The sequence below is a fragment of the Schistocerca cancellata genome, chromosome 3 (genome assembly GCF_023864275.1).
Source record: "Schistocerca cancellata isolate TAMUIC-IGC-003103 chromosome 3, iqSchCanc2.1, whole genome shotgun sequence".
Lineage (NCBI taxonomy): Eukaryota > Metazoa > Arthropoda > Insecta > Orthoptera > Acrididae > Schistocerca > Schistocerca cancellata.
In genome coordinates this window covers 395,575,163-395,593,354 of record NC_064628.1, presented here as the reverse complement: position 1 = coordinate 395,593,354, position 18,192 = coordinate 395,575,163, and the positions used below count along the sequence as shown (strand labels likewise).

General features: G+C 38.8%; 1 protein-coding gene across 1 annotated transcript in view; it reads right to left on the bottom strand.

Annotated features, from left to right (window-relative positions):
- Positions 1-5,289: 5,289 nt before the first annotated feature.
- Positions 5,290-18,192, bottom strand: part of LOC126175125 (purine nucleoside phosphorylase-like) — a 93,885-nt gene continuing 80,982 nt past the window's right edge. The window contains exons 5-6 of the mRNA XM_049921678.1: positions 16,012-16,202; positions 5,290-7,198 (exon numbers count right to left, since the gene is read on the bottom strand). Coding sequence (XP_049777635.1) covers positions 6,981-7,198; positions 16,012-16,202 — 409 coding nt within the window. The 3' untranslated portion in view covers positions 5,290-6,980. The remainder of the gene's footprint in view (positions 7,199-16,011; positions 16,203-18,192) is intronic.

Sequence of the window (18,192 nt, the reverse complement as noted above, 5' to 3'; positions counted from 1 at the left end):
TACTATTAAAGTCTGAGGTGTCTGTGGCTTGTTAAAAATGGTGGTGACAGCAAGCTATATTTGGGGTGGGGGGAGGGGGCCCCCTCCTCCCCCACCCCAACCTGCCTCCAATCAGAACTGAACCCTGGATCTGTGCCAGACACAGAACACTATCAGGAGTGTATTTACTGGTAAAGTCAGGAGCAGTTTATTATAAACATTAGAGTTCAGAAGAATTTACATCTCTGAATGCAAATATTCTGATAAATCATAGGAGATGTGTCTAACAAGGCAGTTCTTTACTTTATCAACAAAAATAACTGATTTTTGAAAATGTAATATAATTGGATGGATAAAAAAGTGCTCACCAACTTGCAGCAGGAGAAAACACATAAAAGTTAAGAAAATGTACTAGCTTTCTTCTCAAAGTAGGGTTGAATGATAAAGAAAAGGGATGAAGGAAAAGGGCTCTCCCTATTTTCTAAACATTGCCAGTCCTTGTTCTTCATCCCTATTACCTCTCCTTCAACCCTTCTGCCAGAAGTAGAAGTCACTAGTTTCCAAAGCTGGCACATTTCCTTAACTTCTGTGTGTTTGTTCTCTTTTGCCACCACCTGTTGTGTGGATTTTTTCTCTCTCCAATCACATTATATTCATTTACTTTGTTTTTTTATCAACTGGAGATTTTTACTTTTCTGCCTCATTTCTACTGGAAATTTGCCGTGTAGGTCAAAGCAGTATTTGTTCTACAAAAGCATGCAATAATTAACTGTGTTAGGACTATAACCAAACATCTCATCTCACAGAACTCTCTTCAGCAGCCTAGAGATTCTTGTATACCAACACATATACTCTGTAATGATGTTTGTTATTTCTAAGTTTCATAGTCACTGTTGTTTTTGTCACAGTGTGTGTACAGATTTTTTATGGTATTATTGGTTGTCTAAGGGAAACCGGTACTTTTTCTGTAGCAAATATTAAACATATTTTGTTGTTGTTTACAAGATGTGTAATTCCTGTGTATTTGTAGCAAATATCTCAATTCAAATGCTACTGACATCTGAGTACATAAAATAGAGAAAAAGAAGTCAACAAATGTTTTACTTTTTTGTGCTATAGACACTGGAAATTGTGGCTAGAATTTTTAGCATGATTTAGAAGAAAATATTAGAACTTGCCTTTAATATGTGTCTCCCCAATTATTGTAGGAGAACCAAAGATAATTTTGATAGAGGACCCTCATTTCTTTTAGTAGAATTACAGTTTACTACACTTTCTATCCTGTCATATTTGGTTTGCATTATTTTTAAGAGTAATATGACACTAGGGAAAAAAACGTGTTTGAGACATATTTCCTGTTCAAATGCAAGATATAACAGAAGAGGTAATAGAACAAAACTGTTTCTAATTTTATGCCCTGTACTTGAAGGACAACTGCCTCACAATATTATGCCATAGGATTTTACTGAATGAATGTACTTTAGATATCAGCATCTTATTTCTGACTTTTTGTGAACTTATGTCTCTCCTAATCCAGATTTTGGAGTGGTATTTCTTTCTTTCCATCATTTTTCCTGATTTTAGAATTTTTCTTTCTTCTGATGGCAATCTGCATCCAAAGTTCCAGAACCAACCTACCTTTCAACCCTACCTACTGTGGTTGTTACAGTTATAGGATGTGATACGTACACAATGCCCTCCTGTCCAACAAGTTCGGGTTATCATGACCAAAAAAATTTTAGGGACTTACTTGTTTTTTATGTATTTTTTAAATATGTATGTAACAAACACATTATGAGAAAGAAAATAATGTTGGTGACAAATCATATAATAATAATTACTATCCAGTTTGTTGCCTTTTCCTATTTCCAAGGTAATTTGACTACTGCTTACAACAGCACACCTATCTATATTTATTGAATAATAACATCTTGGCTAAGTCTCAGTATGGTTTCAGGTTCCAAATGCCAATGGTCAAAGCTGTTACAAAAACTTATTTCTTTTGCCCAAACCTCTTGTATCAAAATTATTTCATAAAGTCACACTAGTTTATGTTGTTAAGGCTTTTGATTCTACAAACTATAAAGTACAGGGTGTTTATAAATGAATATCAGGGTTTTAACACTTTATAATATTTATTACATTAAACTTACTGGTTGGTTGGTTGTTTCGGGGAAGGAGACCAGACAGGGAGGTCATCGGTCTCATCAGATCAGGGAAGGAAGTCGGCCGTGCCCTTTGAAAGGAACCATCCCGGCATTTGCCTGGAGCGATTTAGGGAAATCACGGAAAACCTAAATCAGGATGGCCGGACGCGGGATTGAACCGTCATCCTCCCGAATGCGAGTCCAGTGTCTAACCACTGCGCCACCTCGCTCGGTAAACTTACTGTTATAAATGATATGTCAAATGAAAGAGTAACTCAAACAGTTGCGTTTGGCTCCAGTGCGCATGTGCAGCATGCAATGTTTCTGCCATAATACGTGATTGGTTGAACTTCACTGTACCCAAGTGCTGGATAGGCTGCAAGGAGCCCAATGACAGAACTTGCTTTGCATGGCCTCCATGTTTACCTGACCTAATGCCATGCGATTTTTTCCTTAGGGGCTGCATCAAGGATCGTGTGTACATGTCTCCACTACCAGCAGACCTCCCTGAATTAACAAACTGGATTGAAGCAGCTGTTGCTACAATCACTTAAGACACACTTATCAACGTCTGGGAAGAACTCGGCTATAGACTTGATGTGTGCCGTGTGACAAAGATGCTCACATTGAACATTTATAAGGTTCTTGGTAAAACTGTTTGAGTTGCTTATTCATTTGACATATCATTTATAACTGTAAGTTTAATATAAGACCTCTTACAAAGTGTTAAAACCCCGATAGTCATTTATCAACACCCTGTATTACTGGAGAAATTGTGGTGTTCTCCCACACTGACTCACCTCAGTTACAGGAAACAAATCGTAAACTGCAATAATGAAAAGTAATGCCCGAATGTTAAACAAATGTTTGCCAATGATCAGTGCTTGGGCCCAACATGCCATGTATATCTGTGCTTTATTCAGATGACAACCTGAAATTTTGGAAAAAGTGAACAAACCGCAAAATGAAGAGAACCATACTTTACTAAATACTTGGACTGAAGTTAATGAATTATCCATTAGTTATGAAAAGACTGGGCATTATTTTCTATGTATCCAATGTTGAAAATGAATGCTCATCTACTAAAAATTTGTGTGTGTGTTCTCTTTTTATAACTCGTATCTATTTTAGGGCACTGACTTAACCCCGAATTAATTTAGCATACAATGCAGTTAATTTCATTTTGTTTTCCCACTATCATAAAAATAATAGCAACCAGTATGGGACAGCAGTTTATATAAATGAAAATATATATTTTACTGCCTAATCTGACTTAACTCTAATGAACAACTAAAAGGACAGACTGCAGCTGTAAAAATCAGCTAGTTTAACTTAGTTATTGCTATAGTTTACCAATCAAAATCTTGATCTTTTATCTTGTCTTCAATAAATTGATAAACTGCAATCACTGATAAACAAAGAAAATAAAATAGGATGTGTTCTGGTAATTTGTGGAGACTTCAACACTCATTCCTTTACAAAAAAAACTAGACACACAAGGACCCTTCTGAAAATCCTACAATTTAAAAGCTGCTACCTGAGTAACAGCCATTTATTGAACAGCTTTAGATTTGTTTATAGTCAAGAAGAGTTTTTTGTAGCACATCACAATTTTTGCACTTTAGGCTTTTGAGACCATCTAATGGAATGTTTCCTTGTTCTTGATTTCCCTAATGGTGGTATTAGGAGTATGTCACTGAAACAGTCCAGTAGTCAATCCATAAATTCTGTCTGTTGTTAGGCTTTGTTTTTCTCTTGCTTTTTTTTTTTTTCCATTGTCGCCATACAGTACCAATGCTGCAAGGGTCCTGCTATTCAGTACCCTTGAGTCAAGACAGCTTTTCCCTCCATGGTCTTTGATTCATTGTGTTGAAGGTGCAGAAAGAGAAACTTGTTCCAGTGGAGTGACACTCAGAGTAGCTAAACTCAATGTATTTCCTACAATGTGCAACTCTTAACTTCTCTTAGTGAATCGACTACACATGCATTACATTCCAGGTAGATGTCGTGCATCGACCTCACATGAGACTCGGAACAGTAGTAGAATAAAAACAGTATATCAATGCTGCAATGATTTCTTTATCATCATGGTCACGTGCACTCCACATCTTTCCCTCACAACGCCACGGAGCAAACAACCCAGCAGGTAGAAGCACCAGGCCATGACCCGTGTCACCAATAGCATGGGATTGGTATAGAATCCGTACATCTCATTTGTCTGTCGATAATAAATAAATTGTGAAGAGACAGGAACCAAATCCTTATGGTTGTGAAGCAATTTAAAATGGAGTACTTTTACTACTACCTCTTTGCTCACTAAAATTCTTCTGCATTGAGAAAACAGTAAGTAGTGTCTGTCAGGCCTATTTTGTTCCCATCTTAAATATGGGGTCACATTTTCAAAAACTTCAAAGCAGCGATCAGCACATTCAAACTGTGAAAAAGGCCATTATAATCATGACTGGATGCCAACCTAGAGACTCATGTAAACCACTGTTTAAGATCTGTGGTACTCCATCTCTATCATGTATTTACATGTTGAGCATGATGGAAACTTATAACCTTTTAAAAATGTAATAGTTAAAGACAGTACCGTGAAGGGGAAAGAACTTCCTTATATTCATGACCCCTATACCAGACAAAATGAAAACCTAACTTTTACACAGATCATTACTTCTGTGTCAGGAATGTACTTTTCAGTTAATCTTTATAACAATCTTACTGAAAACAATAGCAGATAATGTCAAAACTTTTCAACAATAATATTTGGAGCAACACTACTTTCACTCTATGGAATAATATTTAAATGTATGAAATCTGTCAAACAAATTGGAAGGATTTGTAATTGGTACTAATAAAAATGACAACAACAAAGCTTAAGAAAACAGCATAGCAAATATATCTTAGATACAAAGCTGTTTTGTTCACTATTTTCACAGGCACATCACAAAATTGTTTATAAACAATCTACTTCTGTTATTTGATTGCCTGTATTTTAGTTAATGTGTCGTCGTAAGCTACTACACAAAATGTAACCACACTTTTCAACATGTCAGGGAAAATGTAAAATATATTTTAAATTACTCATGGTAATATCCTTAAAGAGAGATGAACACACAAAATACATTAAATAAATTCATTACAGTCCAAGAACATTTTATTTCTGGAAATGTGTGATGTTATAAAAATTGGACAAAGATGATAACACTTTTCTGTATTTGAAATACTGAACAATTTTAATGCACATTGTAATTTTTAGTATAATTTGTACTCTATCACTAATGTTTCAACATTTCAAATATAGTACATTATCTTCATATAATGAAATAACAGTATAGTTTTCTACCTAGTCTTAAATAACACATTGTATAAAAGAAACATTTAAAATGTCGCCTTAGATACACAGCATAAATATCTTAACCTATCGAAAAATATACAGTTCTGAATTTTTAAAACTCACTGTCTCTGTTTCTAGTATTTTTAGCAATGCTTACAATAGCCTTTCAATTCTTGAAAACAGTAACACTGTCCATTATAAAACAGCAAACACTGATTGTGACACATACAAGACTGCTGGTGGTCTCGTTCATTTTCTGGAGATTAAACAGCCAGTGATATCAGTCCACTTTATTAACAGTGAACACAAGTCAAATTGCAGTTGTGTTGTCTGCCTTTTGCTCACCAAATTATCTGAAATGCCACTGTGTCAATGCAGTTTCAAGAATGGCTGCAAATTCTTCAGGAAGACTGATACTGCTGCCGTTGCCACTATCCAAAATTTTTCTATAACATAGTACTGTACAATATTATGAAATAAATACAAGTTACTTTTCCTTCTTTCTGCATATTTATAGCTGCAAACCAGATCATTCAGTCTTATACAAATTTGTGAAGGAAAACAAAGATAAGATTACTTTAATACATGTACAAATTATTGATACTGCTAAGAAGAAGAGAACAAAGGAATGATGTAAAAAGTCATATTGACTCAGGTACATTTTAATTTTATCCCCAAAAATGTGTAGTAAGAGTTTCTCATGCCACAGAGGTAATCTAAATTTCAAAGAGTTGATAATTTTTAATGTATTTTCAAATCTTCTGACCTACTACAGAACATGTTAAGAAACTTTACTACAACATAAAATACAGCAGACCAAATAAAACAAGCCATGTTTTGTCTTCTGTAGCATATGTGTGGACACAAGTCTGAAGTGTATAAAAAGAAGAATATCAATTGCTGAAACAGTTACAAGCATTTTATCTCTTTCTGCTGGGCAGTTGTCTGAGAAAGAGTACTGAATCCAATTAAATGAAACATTACATATCTTTACAATATTGGTCTCATGCATAAAACTGTAATAATTTTTCACATCCTTTAAAGCACACGTGATAACATTGTAAAAGCAGCATTAGAAATTTAGCATCCAATTCAAAATAAGGGGAAGACATATTTACATTAAAGCTGGAAAACCACATCAATGGTGCACAGCAGGAACTGAATCCTGATCTAGCAGGCACTAACAACTTACAGTCTACTCATAAAAAACAAATATGTAAAACATGTCTTGCACCCTGAGTTTCCATATGTTCACAAAACGAAACCATTACTCATAAGAAATTTCAGATTTTGTACAGCTCACATGCTATGTTTATCCTTCTGGTGAACAGCCTCGTTTCACACACTTTATCACTATATATTCCCTGTGGATCATGATATAATATGTATTGGACAAAACTCCCAGACACTGAAAAGCTAGTCCTCCTTCCCTATCAGTAAGTGCCATACTATAAGGCACCATTTACAACAGCAGCACTCTGCGGAGTAAAGCATTTTCCCAGTTTAGATTCACAGCTTCATTTTGAAGCTGTCGCTGCCATCATGAGTGGGACCAGGTTTGAGACGAGCTGCTGCAGGACCTTGGCCCTCACCCTGCCGACCTCGATGACCTCCTCGTGGCACACCTCCTGGTCACCATCGTAGTTGAGGGCACACTTGTTGGTGATGAGGCTGAGGGCAAACACCTCCATCCCGCAGTGGCGTGCCACAATAACTTCGTGGACTGTGCTCATTCCTAACAAAACAAGAGTATTTTGTTAAATTCATATTATTACACAATGAAGCTACAGAACATTAATAACAGGTTGCATTAAAATGAATATGAAGTTTTCACAATGCAAAAGCAAGTAAATGGTGACAGTCATTAAAATCATTCTTGGAGGTGATCAGCATTTATTTCATTTTGTTTTCTTTATTATATTTTGTTTTGTTTTTATTGGTCTGTAGACAGCTCTCATGGTGCAAAAAACATCATGCACGTTGGTAATTAACAGCAAAAACTGGATGAAAGTATACAATAAAAGGAAGCAAAAATTCTCCAGTGAACAAGAGTTTGTGGATGAGCTGTTTGTGAGGTAACTGTGAATGTGTGGTTATGAGTTGCCACACACTTCAGTTAATACAAACGTATTTGAAACCTAAACTTTTTCCATCACTGGGTTGGTGGTCAAAGATTTTACAGTTCATTACTTCACTCTTTTATGTACAACACAAAGGCTGAGTGATGAATTATGTAAATCATTTCTGCTTCTAGTATCAAATTCATTAATGTTGCCAATCAGTTGCAGTTTGAAAGCAACATCAACAAACTTCACAACAATAATTTTATTGTGGGGCTGTTCTCAGTATGCCCGACTGCTTAAAGATTTTGTAGGAAATTTCTGGTAGAATATAAATATTTCAGGAGTAAAGGAGACCAGTCACTGGAAAGCAGAAACATATAGGTGTCAACTGGTGGAAAGCGGCACTGTAAAGGTGATGTGCGGAAAGTAATTGGGAGAGAGTGACAGGATCACACCCCCCCTCCCAATTAACATTCCCATGTCACGTTCAGCATGTGCTGCTCCCCACTGGCTCTGATACTCGTGCGTCACATATCTAGTCTGTGCACCTGGCTCATCTCCCCCTCACATTCCTAGCCAGCAAACCTGCTGCCTCCCTCTGAGTTGCCAACCCCCACTCTTCTTCCTGCCTCCCACCTCTCACATCCTCTACCCACACAATGACACCTGACAACTCCCACACTGGCTTAGTCCACCTCCCAAAATGCAGTAATGACATACTGTTTCCAGCTGTCTTCGTATACGGGCATAGGTGTGCTTTACAGTGACAGGTTTACAAGAAGTTGTAAGAGTGGAGAGATTGTATTACCCTTAATACATGCTTCCATATGAGAAAAACATTTCCCAGAACATGATGCCACAAGAAGATGAATTAAAACAGATAAAGCAAGTCTACATTTGACATTTTTATCTTCAAAGTCTGATACTATCTCTAATACAAAATCTGCAGAGCTTAGACATTTAAGAAGGTCTGTAACATGTGACTTCCAGTTCCATAAACACCTAACAATTGAGAGTAATCTGGTTCATTAATTTATTTATCCTCCTGCATTACTTCTAATGGTGTGGCGAGAACTTGCACTGTAGGCCTGCTGAATTTCATGTATTGTTTTATCTCAATTCAGTGACTGTCCAATATCAGAGAACCAGTTATTAATTTTCAAGAAAAATTTACATTTTCACATGTTGATGTTACTCCATTAGGCTTGATTATAAAGATTGCACCATAAGCAAACAGCACTGTTTCTGACTCTTGGATATATGAAGGCAGATTATTTATATACAAATGCAGACCCAATATTGATCTGTGACATCCACCTAGTGATTGTTTCCCATGGTGAAAGTGTGTTTCATTGTGTACAATCCCTGGCTTCCGTAATGCAATACTCTATGGCCTTTTAGACGAGCAAGATGAAAACCAGTTCTGTTAATATCTCTGATACCACAATATTAGTGTTTCTCTAAGAGAATACTGTGAACTACAAAACCAAGTGATTTTGACCAGTCATATAAAAAAAACAGTTAACAATATTTCATTTAAGTTCTGTATAATGTGATTCACAGATCGAAAAATGGCACATTCTGAGGAGAAACCTTTTTGAAATTTAAAGAGATTCTGATATTCCAGAATATTCAAGTTTCATATTCTGATATTGATTAAATATCTTATTTTGAGAGGTGAGTTATTGTGCACACATACACAATTTTATGTGGTTACTTGGAGATATCCATGTGAAGGGAACATTTATTTTGCATTGCCAGGTTTCTAGAAAGGGTTCACAGTGCCAGTACTTGTCAAGCTTGCTCAATGTCCATTATGTGAAAGCCAGAGCCAGTATCACATGCTGCAAGTCATGCTGGAAAACCAGGACCATGTGGTCACATTATTGAGTTAGATATGAATGCATTTTACAGTTAACCAGAGGAAACTTAATGCTAATAGGTCTATCTGACAACACCAAAAAAACTATGTTGTTTTTAGCACTAAAACACTCATGAGTACCAAGCCAAGTTGGCTAGCACCTGACGTACAGAAGTTGCCTTACACTGCCCAAGACATACACTCAACTATCATGATACAGCCAGCTCACTACTCTTTTAGAAACAGTAATTGTGCAAACACTAGAAAAACGAGATGTTACTGTATGTATCCATTTGGGTGGTGATTGCCTCTGCTGATTCTTGCCTTTAAGATAAGATTCTCAGTTTACATCTATAAGTGGCAATTCTTCAATTATGATGGTTTTATTAGTAATTCTACACCTCACTGGACAGACAGCAGGGTTTTGAGCCACTGTCTAGGTGAATCAAGTCCAGCGTCTCACCACTTTCCCCCAATTCTGCAGAAGAGTTTAAATAAGGAAGCAGATATCGAAATAGACGACAGAGGGATAGAGAAACAATTAAAATCGCTCAAAAGAGGAAAGGCCTCTGGACCTGATGGGATACCAGTTCAATTTTACACAGAGTACGCGAATGAACTTGCCCCCCTTCTTGCAGCGGTGTACCGTAGGTCTCTAGAAGAGCGTAGCGTTCCAAAGGATTGGAAAAGGGCACAGGTCATCCCCGTTTTCAAGAAGGGACGTCGAACAGATGTGCAAAACTATAGACCTAGATCTCTAACGTCGATCAGTTGTAGAATTTTGGAACACGTATTGTGTTCGAGTATAATGACTTTTCTGGAGACTAGAAATCTACTCTGTAGGAATCTGCATGGGTTTCGAAAAAGACGGTCATGTGAAACCCAGCTCGCGCTATTCGTCCACGAGACTCAGAAGGCCATAGACACGGGTTCCCAGGTAGATGCCGTGTTTCTTGACTTCCGCAAGGCGTTCGATACAGTTCCCCACAGTCGTTTAATGAACAAAGTAAGAGCATATGGACTATCAGACCAATTATGTGATTGGATTGAGGAGTTCCTAGATAACAGGACGCAGCATGTCATTCTCAATGGAGAGAAGTCTTCCGAAGTAACAGTGATTTCAGGTGTGCCGCAGGGGAGTGTCATAGGACAGTTGCTATTCACAATATACATAAATGACCTGGTGGATGACGTCGGAAGTTCACTGAGGCTTTTTGCAGATGATGCAGTGGTGTATCGAGAGGTTGTAACAATGGAAAATTGTACTGAAATGCAGGAGGATCTGCAGCGAATTGACGCATGGTGCAGGGAATGGCAATTGAATCTCAATGTAGACAAGTGTAATGTGCTGTGAATACACAGAAAGATAGATCCTTTATCATTTAGCTACAAAATAGGTCAGCAACTGGAAGCAGTTAATACCATAAATTATCTGGGAGTACGCATTAGGAGTGATTTAAAATGGAATGATCATATAATGTTGATCGTCGGTAAAGCAGATGCCAGACTGAGGTTCATTGGAAGAATCCTAAGGAAATGCAATCCGAAAACAAAGTAAGTAGGTTACAGTACACTTGTTCGCCCACTGCTTGAATACTGCTCAGCAGTGTGGGATCCGTACCAGATAGGGTTGATAGAAGATGTAGAGAAGATCCAACAGAGAGCAGCACGCTTCATTACAGGATCATTTAGTAATCGCGAAAGCGTTACGGAGATGATAGATAAACTCCAGTGGAAGACTCTGCAGGAGAGACACTCAGTAGCTCGGTACGGGCTTTTGTCAAAGTTTCGAGAACATACCTTCACCGAAGAGTCTAGCAGTATATTGCTCCCTCCTACGTATATCTCACGAAGAGACCATGAGGATAAAATCAGAGAAATTAGAGCCCATACAGAGGCATACCGACAATCCTTCTTTCCACGAACAATACGAGACTGGAATAGAAGGGAGAACCGATAGAGGTACTCAAGGTACCCTCCGCCACACACCGTCAGGTGGCTTGCAGAGTATGGTTGTAGATGTAGAGCACCAGATACGGAAACCTGTGAACCCTCTTTGTGGTAATGACATGAGATGTATGTTTTGGGATCATGACATGTTGCAAATGTTACAAATATATCTCCTCAGTGCTTCATGGTGCTACACATTTGGTAAAGCACACCAAAATCAGTAGTACTAGGGAGATGATCTTTCATGATGTTATGAAAGAACACATCTACCTGTAACAGTAAAAATCTTGTAATTTGTATAGTGAGTGCCTTTTATCTGACCTACAATTGTTCCCTAATACCACCTGAAGTGAGACAAACAATTAAGAGGGCCTCTGTTGAATTCTGCATGTTAGACTTGAGGCTATTCAGAGCGTTTACGTGTGCTGACACTCCTGGATGACGTAGGAACTGAAATTGAGGGTAGCAAAGCAAAATCAGAAATGCTGAACTCCTTTTTCAATTTTTTTTTACAAACAGAAAGATAGAAGTACTGCCCCAATTTAATCATCTCATGATACAGATATTAGTGTCAGTGGCATTGAGAAACAGCTGAAATCATTAAAACTAAACAAATTGGCAGGGCCCAATGAAATCCCTGTCAGATGCTATACAGTATTTGCAGCCAAGGTGTCCCAATTTAACTGTAATATAAATGAGATCATATTTACAACAACAAAAAACTATGCCCAGTGATTGGAATAAAGCACAAGTCACATCCTAATGTCCATCTGTTGTAGAATCCCAGAACATATTCTGATGTCAGACATAATGAGATATCTCTAACAAAATAACCACCCAGCAAGGATTCTGAAAACTTTGGTTGTGGGAACCCCAACTTCCGCTGTTCTCACATGGCATTCTGAAACCCATGGATCAAGACAAATGATTAAAAACTAAACTAAACTCCATCCAAACAGGCCTTGGAAGGCCCAATGGTACTGACTGGCTGCTGTGTGATCCTCAGCCCACAGGCTTTACTGGATGCAGATATGGAGGGGCATGTGGTCAGCACACGACTCCCCAGCCATATGTCAGTTTACAAGACTGGAGTCACTACTTCTCAATCAAGTAGCTCATCAGTTTGCCTCACAAATGCTGAGTGCACCCCACTTGCCAACAGCACTCGGCAGACCGGATGGTCATCCATCCATACTAGCCCAACAGCACTTAACTTGGGTGATCTGACGGGAACCGGTGTTACCACTGCGGCAAGACAAATGATTAGATTCAGTATTTCTTGATTCCCAGAATGCATTTGACTCAGTACCACTCCAACAGTAATTAATGAAAATATGATCATAAGGAGTTTGAAACAAAATTTATGACTGGTTTAAGGATTTCATGGTATGATGGACATGGCATATACAGATACATATCATCACTGTTGAAATACAAGTTATATTCTCCAGTATGCAGTTATGTAATTATATCCAGAATGAGATTTTTCACTCTGCAGCAGAGTGTGTGCTTCCCCTTCAACTCTTCCACCAGAAGGAGGAGCCACTGGCTTTGGGGCCTTGTGAAAGTTCAATCCTTTTGCATGTGTAATCCCTTGCTGCCGCTTGGTGGGTAGATTTTTTATCTGTCCATTTATATTATATTATCAATTATGGATTATTTTCGTTGTTATAATGCATAGTTTGCATTAACATTACTAGAATAGGGTGAAAAATCCACCTTCTTTTGTTACAAACTCATAGGAATTTTCCTTAAAGAAAATTAGCCTCCTCCTGACCAATTAATCCTTGCACCACCTTGCAGGAACCAAGCTGGTTTGACTGATACACCTAAGGTAATGAGATAGCCTCTGAAATTGGTGCAGACTACAGTACAGCAGTGTGAATTCACTTCATCCTGTAGAAAAATGAACTCGATGATACTCCTAGCAACAAACTACCCATATGCTAGTTTCTAATGCACACAGACCACAAAATGTGCTATGTCTCCTAGGTGCTGGAAGACACTGCAGTGTTTCTGCTCTTCATGTTATGGGCATCAAACAAAACATGTACCTATCTCATCAGGGCTGTGCACAGTGCTACCTTATGCAGTGTGGGTGGTGCCTCGTGCAGTGTGCCACTTCAGCTCTCGGCCCAACACTGGTCTGACTATAGCTGCAGCACTCTACTGCTAGTCAGGTGGCCTTCCAGCCACTGCTGTGGGATGAAATAGCAACTTCTTTACACTGACAGGCCCAGAAGAAGCACCAGGATTTACTGCAGCCTGTGTAAAATTTGTTCTCTTTCTGCATGATTATAAGTACTCTGTAAAACACTGTGAAGTGACATAACTGTGTGTTCTTAGCATTGCACCACATGTCATGGTTTTTCCTCATTCTAATTGTGCATGGAGTGGGTGAAGTATAACTGCTTAAATTCCTCTGTGCACATTGTAATTAGTCGAACCTTGTCATCATGGACCCTGAAGCAGTGATTTATAGCAGGTGCAGTAAATTCATAAGTTCTTCATTTGATACTGGTTCTAGATACATCAAGCAGGCTTTTTCAGGATAATTTTCATCTATCCTCGTGTGTCTGCCAGTACTAATTTTTCAAAATTCTTATGACATTCCTGCTAGTTAAACTTGTGACCATTTGTGGCGACCTCCATCCAATATTCTCCAAATCTCTTGTTAGCCCTACTTGGTATGGTTCTCACACACTTCATCAATATTCTAAGATCAAATGCACAAGTGATTTGTGTCAGTGTACTTTGTAGACCATGTTCTCCCAGTATTCTACCAGTGAACTGATATCTACCCCTTGCCTTTCCTATGACATAGCCCCATTTTTCCACAAACTGTTACACCCAGGTATTTGTATGAGTTGTCTGTTTCAGACTGTTACTCATTGTTACTGTAGTTCACAGTACACAAAATTTTTGCATTTTGTGAAGTGAAGTGCATGTTAGCATTTCTGAACATTTGAAGCAAAATCTACTCAGGATCTGACTGATTTTATTTTATTTCATTCAGATAATAAATCATTATAGATAACTGCATCTCTAAAAATATATTTGAAGTACAATTAAATATGAAACTTCCTGGCAGACTAAAACTGTGTGCCATACCAAGAATCTAACTCGGGAACTTTGCCTTTCGCACTCAAGTGCTCTACCAACTGAGCTACCCAAGCACGACTCACAACCTCTCCTCACAGCTTCAGTTCTGCCAGTACCTCGTCTCCTACTTCCAAACTTCACAGAAGCTCTTCTGCGAACCTTGCAGACCTAGCACCACTCCACTGCAGAGTGAAAATCTCATTTTGGAAACATCCCCCAGGCTGTGGCTGAGCCATGTCTCCACAATATCCTTTCTTCCAGGGGTGCTAGTTCTGCAAGGTTCACAGAAGAGCTTCTTCGAAGTTTGGAAGGTAGGAGACGAGGTACTGGCAGAACTGAAGCTGTGAGGAAGGGTCATGAGTCATGCTTGGATAGCTCAGTCAGCAGAGCACTTGCCCATGAAAGGCTAAAGCCCCAAGTTCAAGTCTCATTCTGGCACACAGTTTTAATCTTCCAGGAAGACTTACTGGATGGCATGAGAAAGAAAGACCTTCTCATCCCATCCACCTCCTCTGACCTGGGGTTCTGGGTGTCTTTTCTAAACTGTACCCTTTCCCTAAACCTCTCCAGTCCTTTTCCTTCGCCCCTCTTCCTTCCCCTCAACTCTTCCACCAGAAGAAGGAGCCACTGGCTACAGAACCTTCTGAAAGTTCAATCCTTTTTGCATGCATGTTCCCCTGCTGCCACTTGGTGAGTAGATTTTTTTATCTGTCTATTTAAAATGTAGTATTAGTTTGGTGAAATGACTGATGCTTACGGATGCAGAAAATGGTGAACATTTCAAGAACATATAAATTATGGTTTTCATGGCCTATCAATGTAACAAAATATTCTCAGAGTTTTTCATCTTCTGGCCAGAAGGCATGTATGCCACACAAAATATTGAAGACACACTGAACGGATGAGGCAGGAAACCCACAAAAATTTTCTGAACATCTTAATGTTATGTCACAATGTGTTCCAGTGATCAATGTGAAATCCGTTGATGACATAAGCAGAAGCATATCATGCCATATGGAAGCCCTGACTTTACAAACTGATCATTAACAAGAATGACCTGACATTTGCTGTTCATAGCAGCTTTGGAAAACAACAAATCCTGAAACTTACTGGCAGATTAAAACTGTGTGCCGGACTGAGACTCGAACTTGGGACCTTTGCCTTTCACGGGCAAGTGCTCTATCATCTGAGCTACCCGAGCACGACTGACGCCCCATCCTCACAGCTTCACTTCCGCCACTACCTGAAGCTGTGAGGATGGGGTGTGAGTCGTGCTCGGGTAGCTCAGATGGTAGAGCACTTACCCGTGAAAGGAAAAGGTCCCAAGTTCGAGTCTTGGTCCAGCACACAGTTTTAATCTGCCAGGAAGTTTCATATCAGTGCACACCCTGCTGCAGAGTTAAAATCTCATTCTGGAAACAACAAATCCTTTTCAAGGAACTCTTTATGATGTAGTTTCACATTCTATGATTTCTACTATTTACATTTCATCACTCACTGTCATACAGCCCAGAAATTCACAGAATAAAATTGAGAAAGTCAATTTACTATAAGCTGAATAATATTTCTTACCAATAGCATCCACTCCCATCAATTTGAGGCATCTGTTTTCTGCAACAGTTTCATAGTTTGGTCCACCTATGCAGCAGTAAATGCCTTCCTTGACAACATCTGAAATACCCATCTGCTTAGCCACTTCATGGGCTTTCTTGCGGAGATTTACATTATATGCTTTGTTCATTGACACAAAGCGTGGTCCAAACCTGTGAACATTAAATGGATATTGCTTTATTAAGGATTCATTCCTTTTTTTTTCTGGATTTGTCATCCCATTTGCCCCCCCCCCCTACAAAAACAGAAACAAGATCTATGCAGTTAACAAAAAAATTGAGCACACCTTTCTTAGGAAGATAAACATTATAGCCTGTTCACAAATATGTATATCCAACAATTTTCAAAGCACTACACTATCCAGTAACATTAACGGAGTCACCTGTCAGAAGTCTGAATAACCACCTGCAGCACTGCTCCGAGACATGCAGGGAGAGAGTCATGTTCTGGAAGGTACTGACAGGGATGTGGAGCCCTGCTAATTCCAGTGACATGGCCAGCGATGCTAAGTTTATCTACTGAGGATCCACGGCGCAAACAGCCCGACTGAGATGGTCCCACAGATTCTCGAGTGGGATTAAACACAGGGAGTTTCATGGCCAGGGGAGCGTGATAAACTCATCCTCGTGCTCTTCAAACCACATATGTACACTGCGCCCTGTGCGACACGTTGCATGCCCTCGTGCCCAGGAGAACAAACTACATGTAGGCTTGGACATGGTCCCCAAGGATAAGCACATACTTGTATTGATCCATTGTGCCTTCCAGAATGATAAGGTCACCTAGGAAATGCCACAAAAACATTCCCCAGATCATAACATTCCCTACTCTGGCCTGGACACTTCCGATGGTTGTTGCAAGATGTTTGCTTTCAGATGTTCCATGACAGTGGAGAATAAAATGTGATTCATATGGAAAGATCACCTGTTGCCCTTAGTGGACGTCCAGCTATAGTAATGATGTTCAAATTTCAGCCTCTGTTGCCAATGAACAGCAGTCAGCACTGGTGCATGAGCAAGGCACCTGCTGTGGGGGGCCAATGCACAACAACATTCACTGAACAGTCATTGAGGAGACAGTATTGATAGCCACAGGTTCATCTGAATGGTCAGTGGCTCATCAATTGCACATCTATTTGCTTATACACATCTCTGCAGCTGTCATTCACCTTCTATCATCTATGGCCCTTGATGCATAACTAGCTGAGTGCTGGTTTTGGACAGTGCCATTTTGCCACACACTGTATACTTTACCCACAGCAGCATGCAAACAGTTAGCAAACTTTTGTAAATACTTCCACCCTTGGCCAGAAGCCAATGATCATGCCCTTTCAGATAAATTACTCCGTTTCCGCATTACAAGGATGACTGCTCTGTTTTCCACACCTGCGAAACACTTCATATACCCTTCACTGCTAGTGCTGCCATTTGCCATCTGATTAGTTATTGCATATTTATGTTGAGGCGGTGGTCACATTTATGTACCTGGACCATGTACATAACTTACTCTTAGCAATATAACAAATTTATCACTGTCATAAGAACACAAAACATGCCTTTTTGAGAAGAGTATCCACTAGTAGGAAACTATTCAATTATGGCTTTAAAATTGTGGTTTGTATTTGTTTTCTTATAGCTGTACATCCATTGTGATTAGTTACAATACTACTGTTACCAACTAAGTTTGTCTCATTGTGTATTAAATGTAAGGATATAACTGTTTGACACTACTAAAAGGACAAATGACTGAGAAAGGAAATGGTATTGAGAACTGGCAATGAGGAAAAACGAGAAAAACAATTAAGTGTAAACATGCATACGTATATATGTTGACAGAATCAGATGAATTAAAATTTACAGTCGAGAAGCTTGTAAAAGTGAAAAAGAATATGGGATGAGGATAAATACAAGAAGGACAAAACTGAAGAAAATCTGAAAACAAAATGTTATTTGAAGGTAAGAATGTTGAACAAATAGCCGGCCGGAGTGGTCGAGCAGTTCTAGGTGCTTCAGTCTGGAACTGTGTGACCGCTACCTTAGGTTAATTAGGTTTAAGTAGTTCTAAGTTCTAGGGGACTGATGATCTCAGCAGTTAAGTCCCATAGTGCTCAGAGCCATTTGAACCATTTTTTCTTTTTTTCTT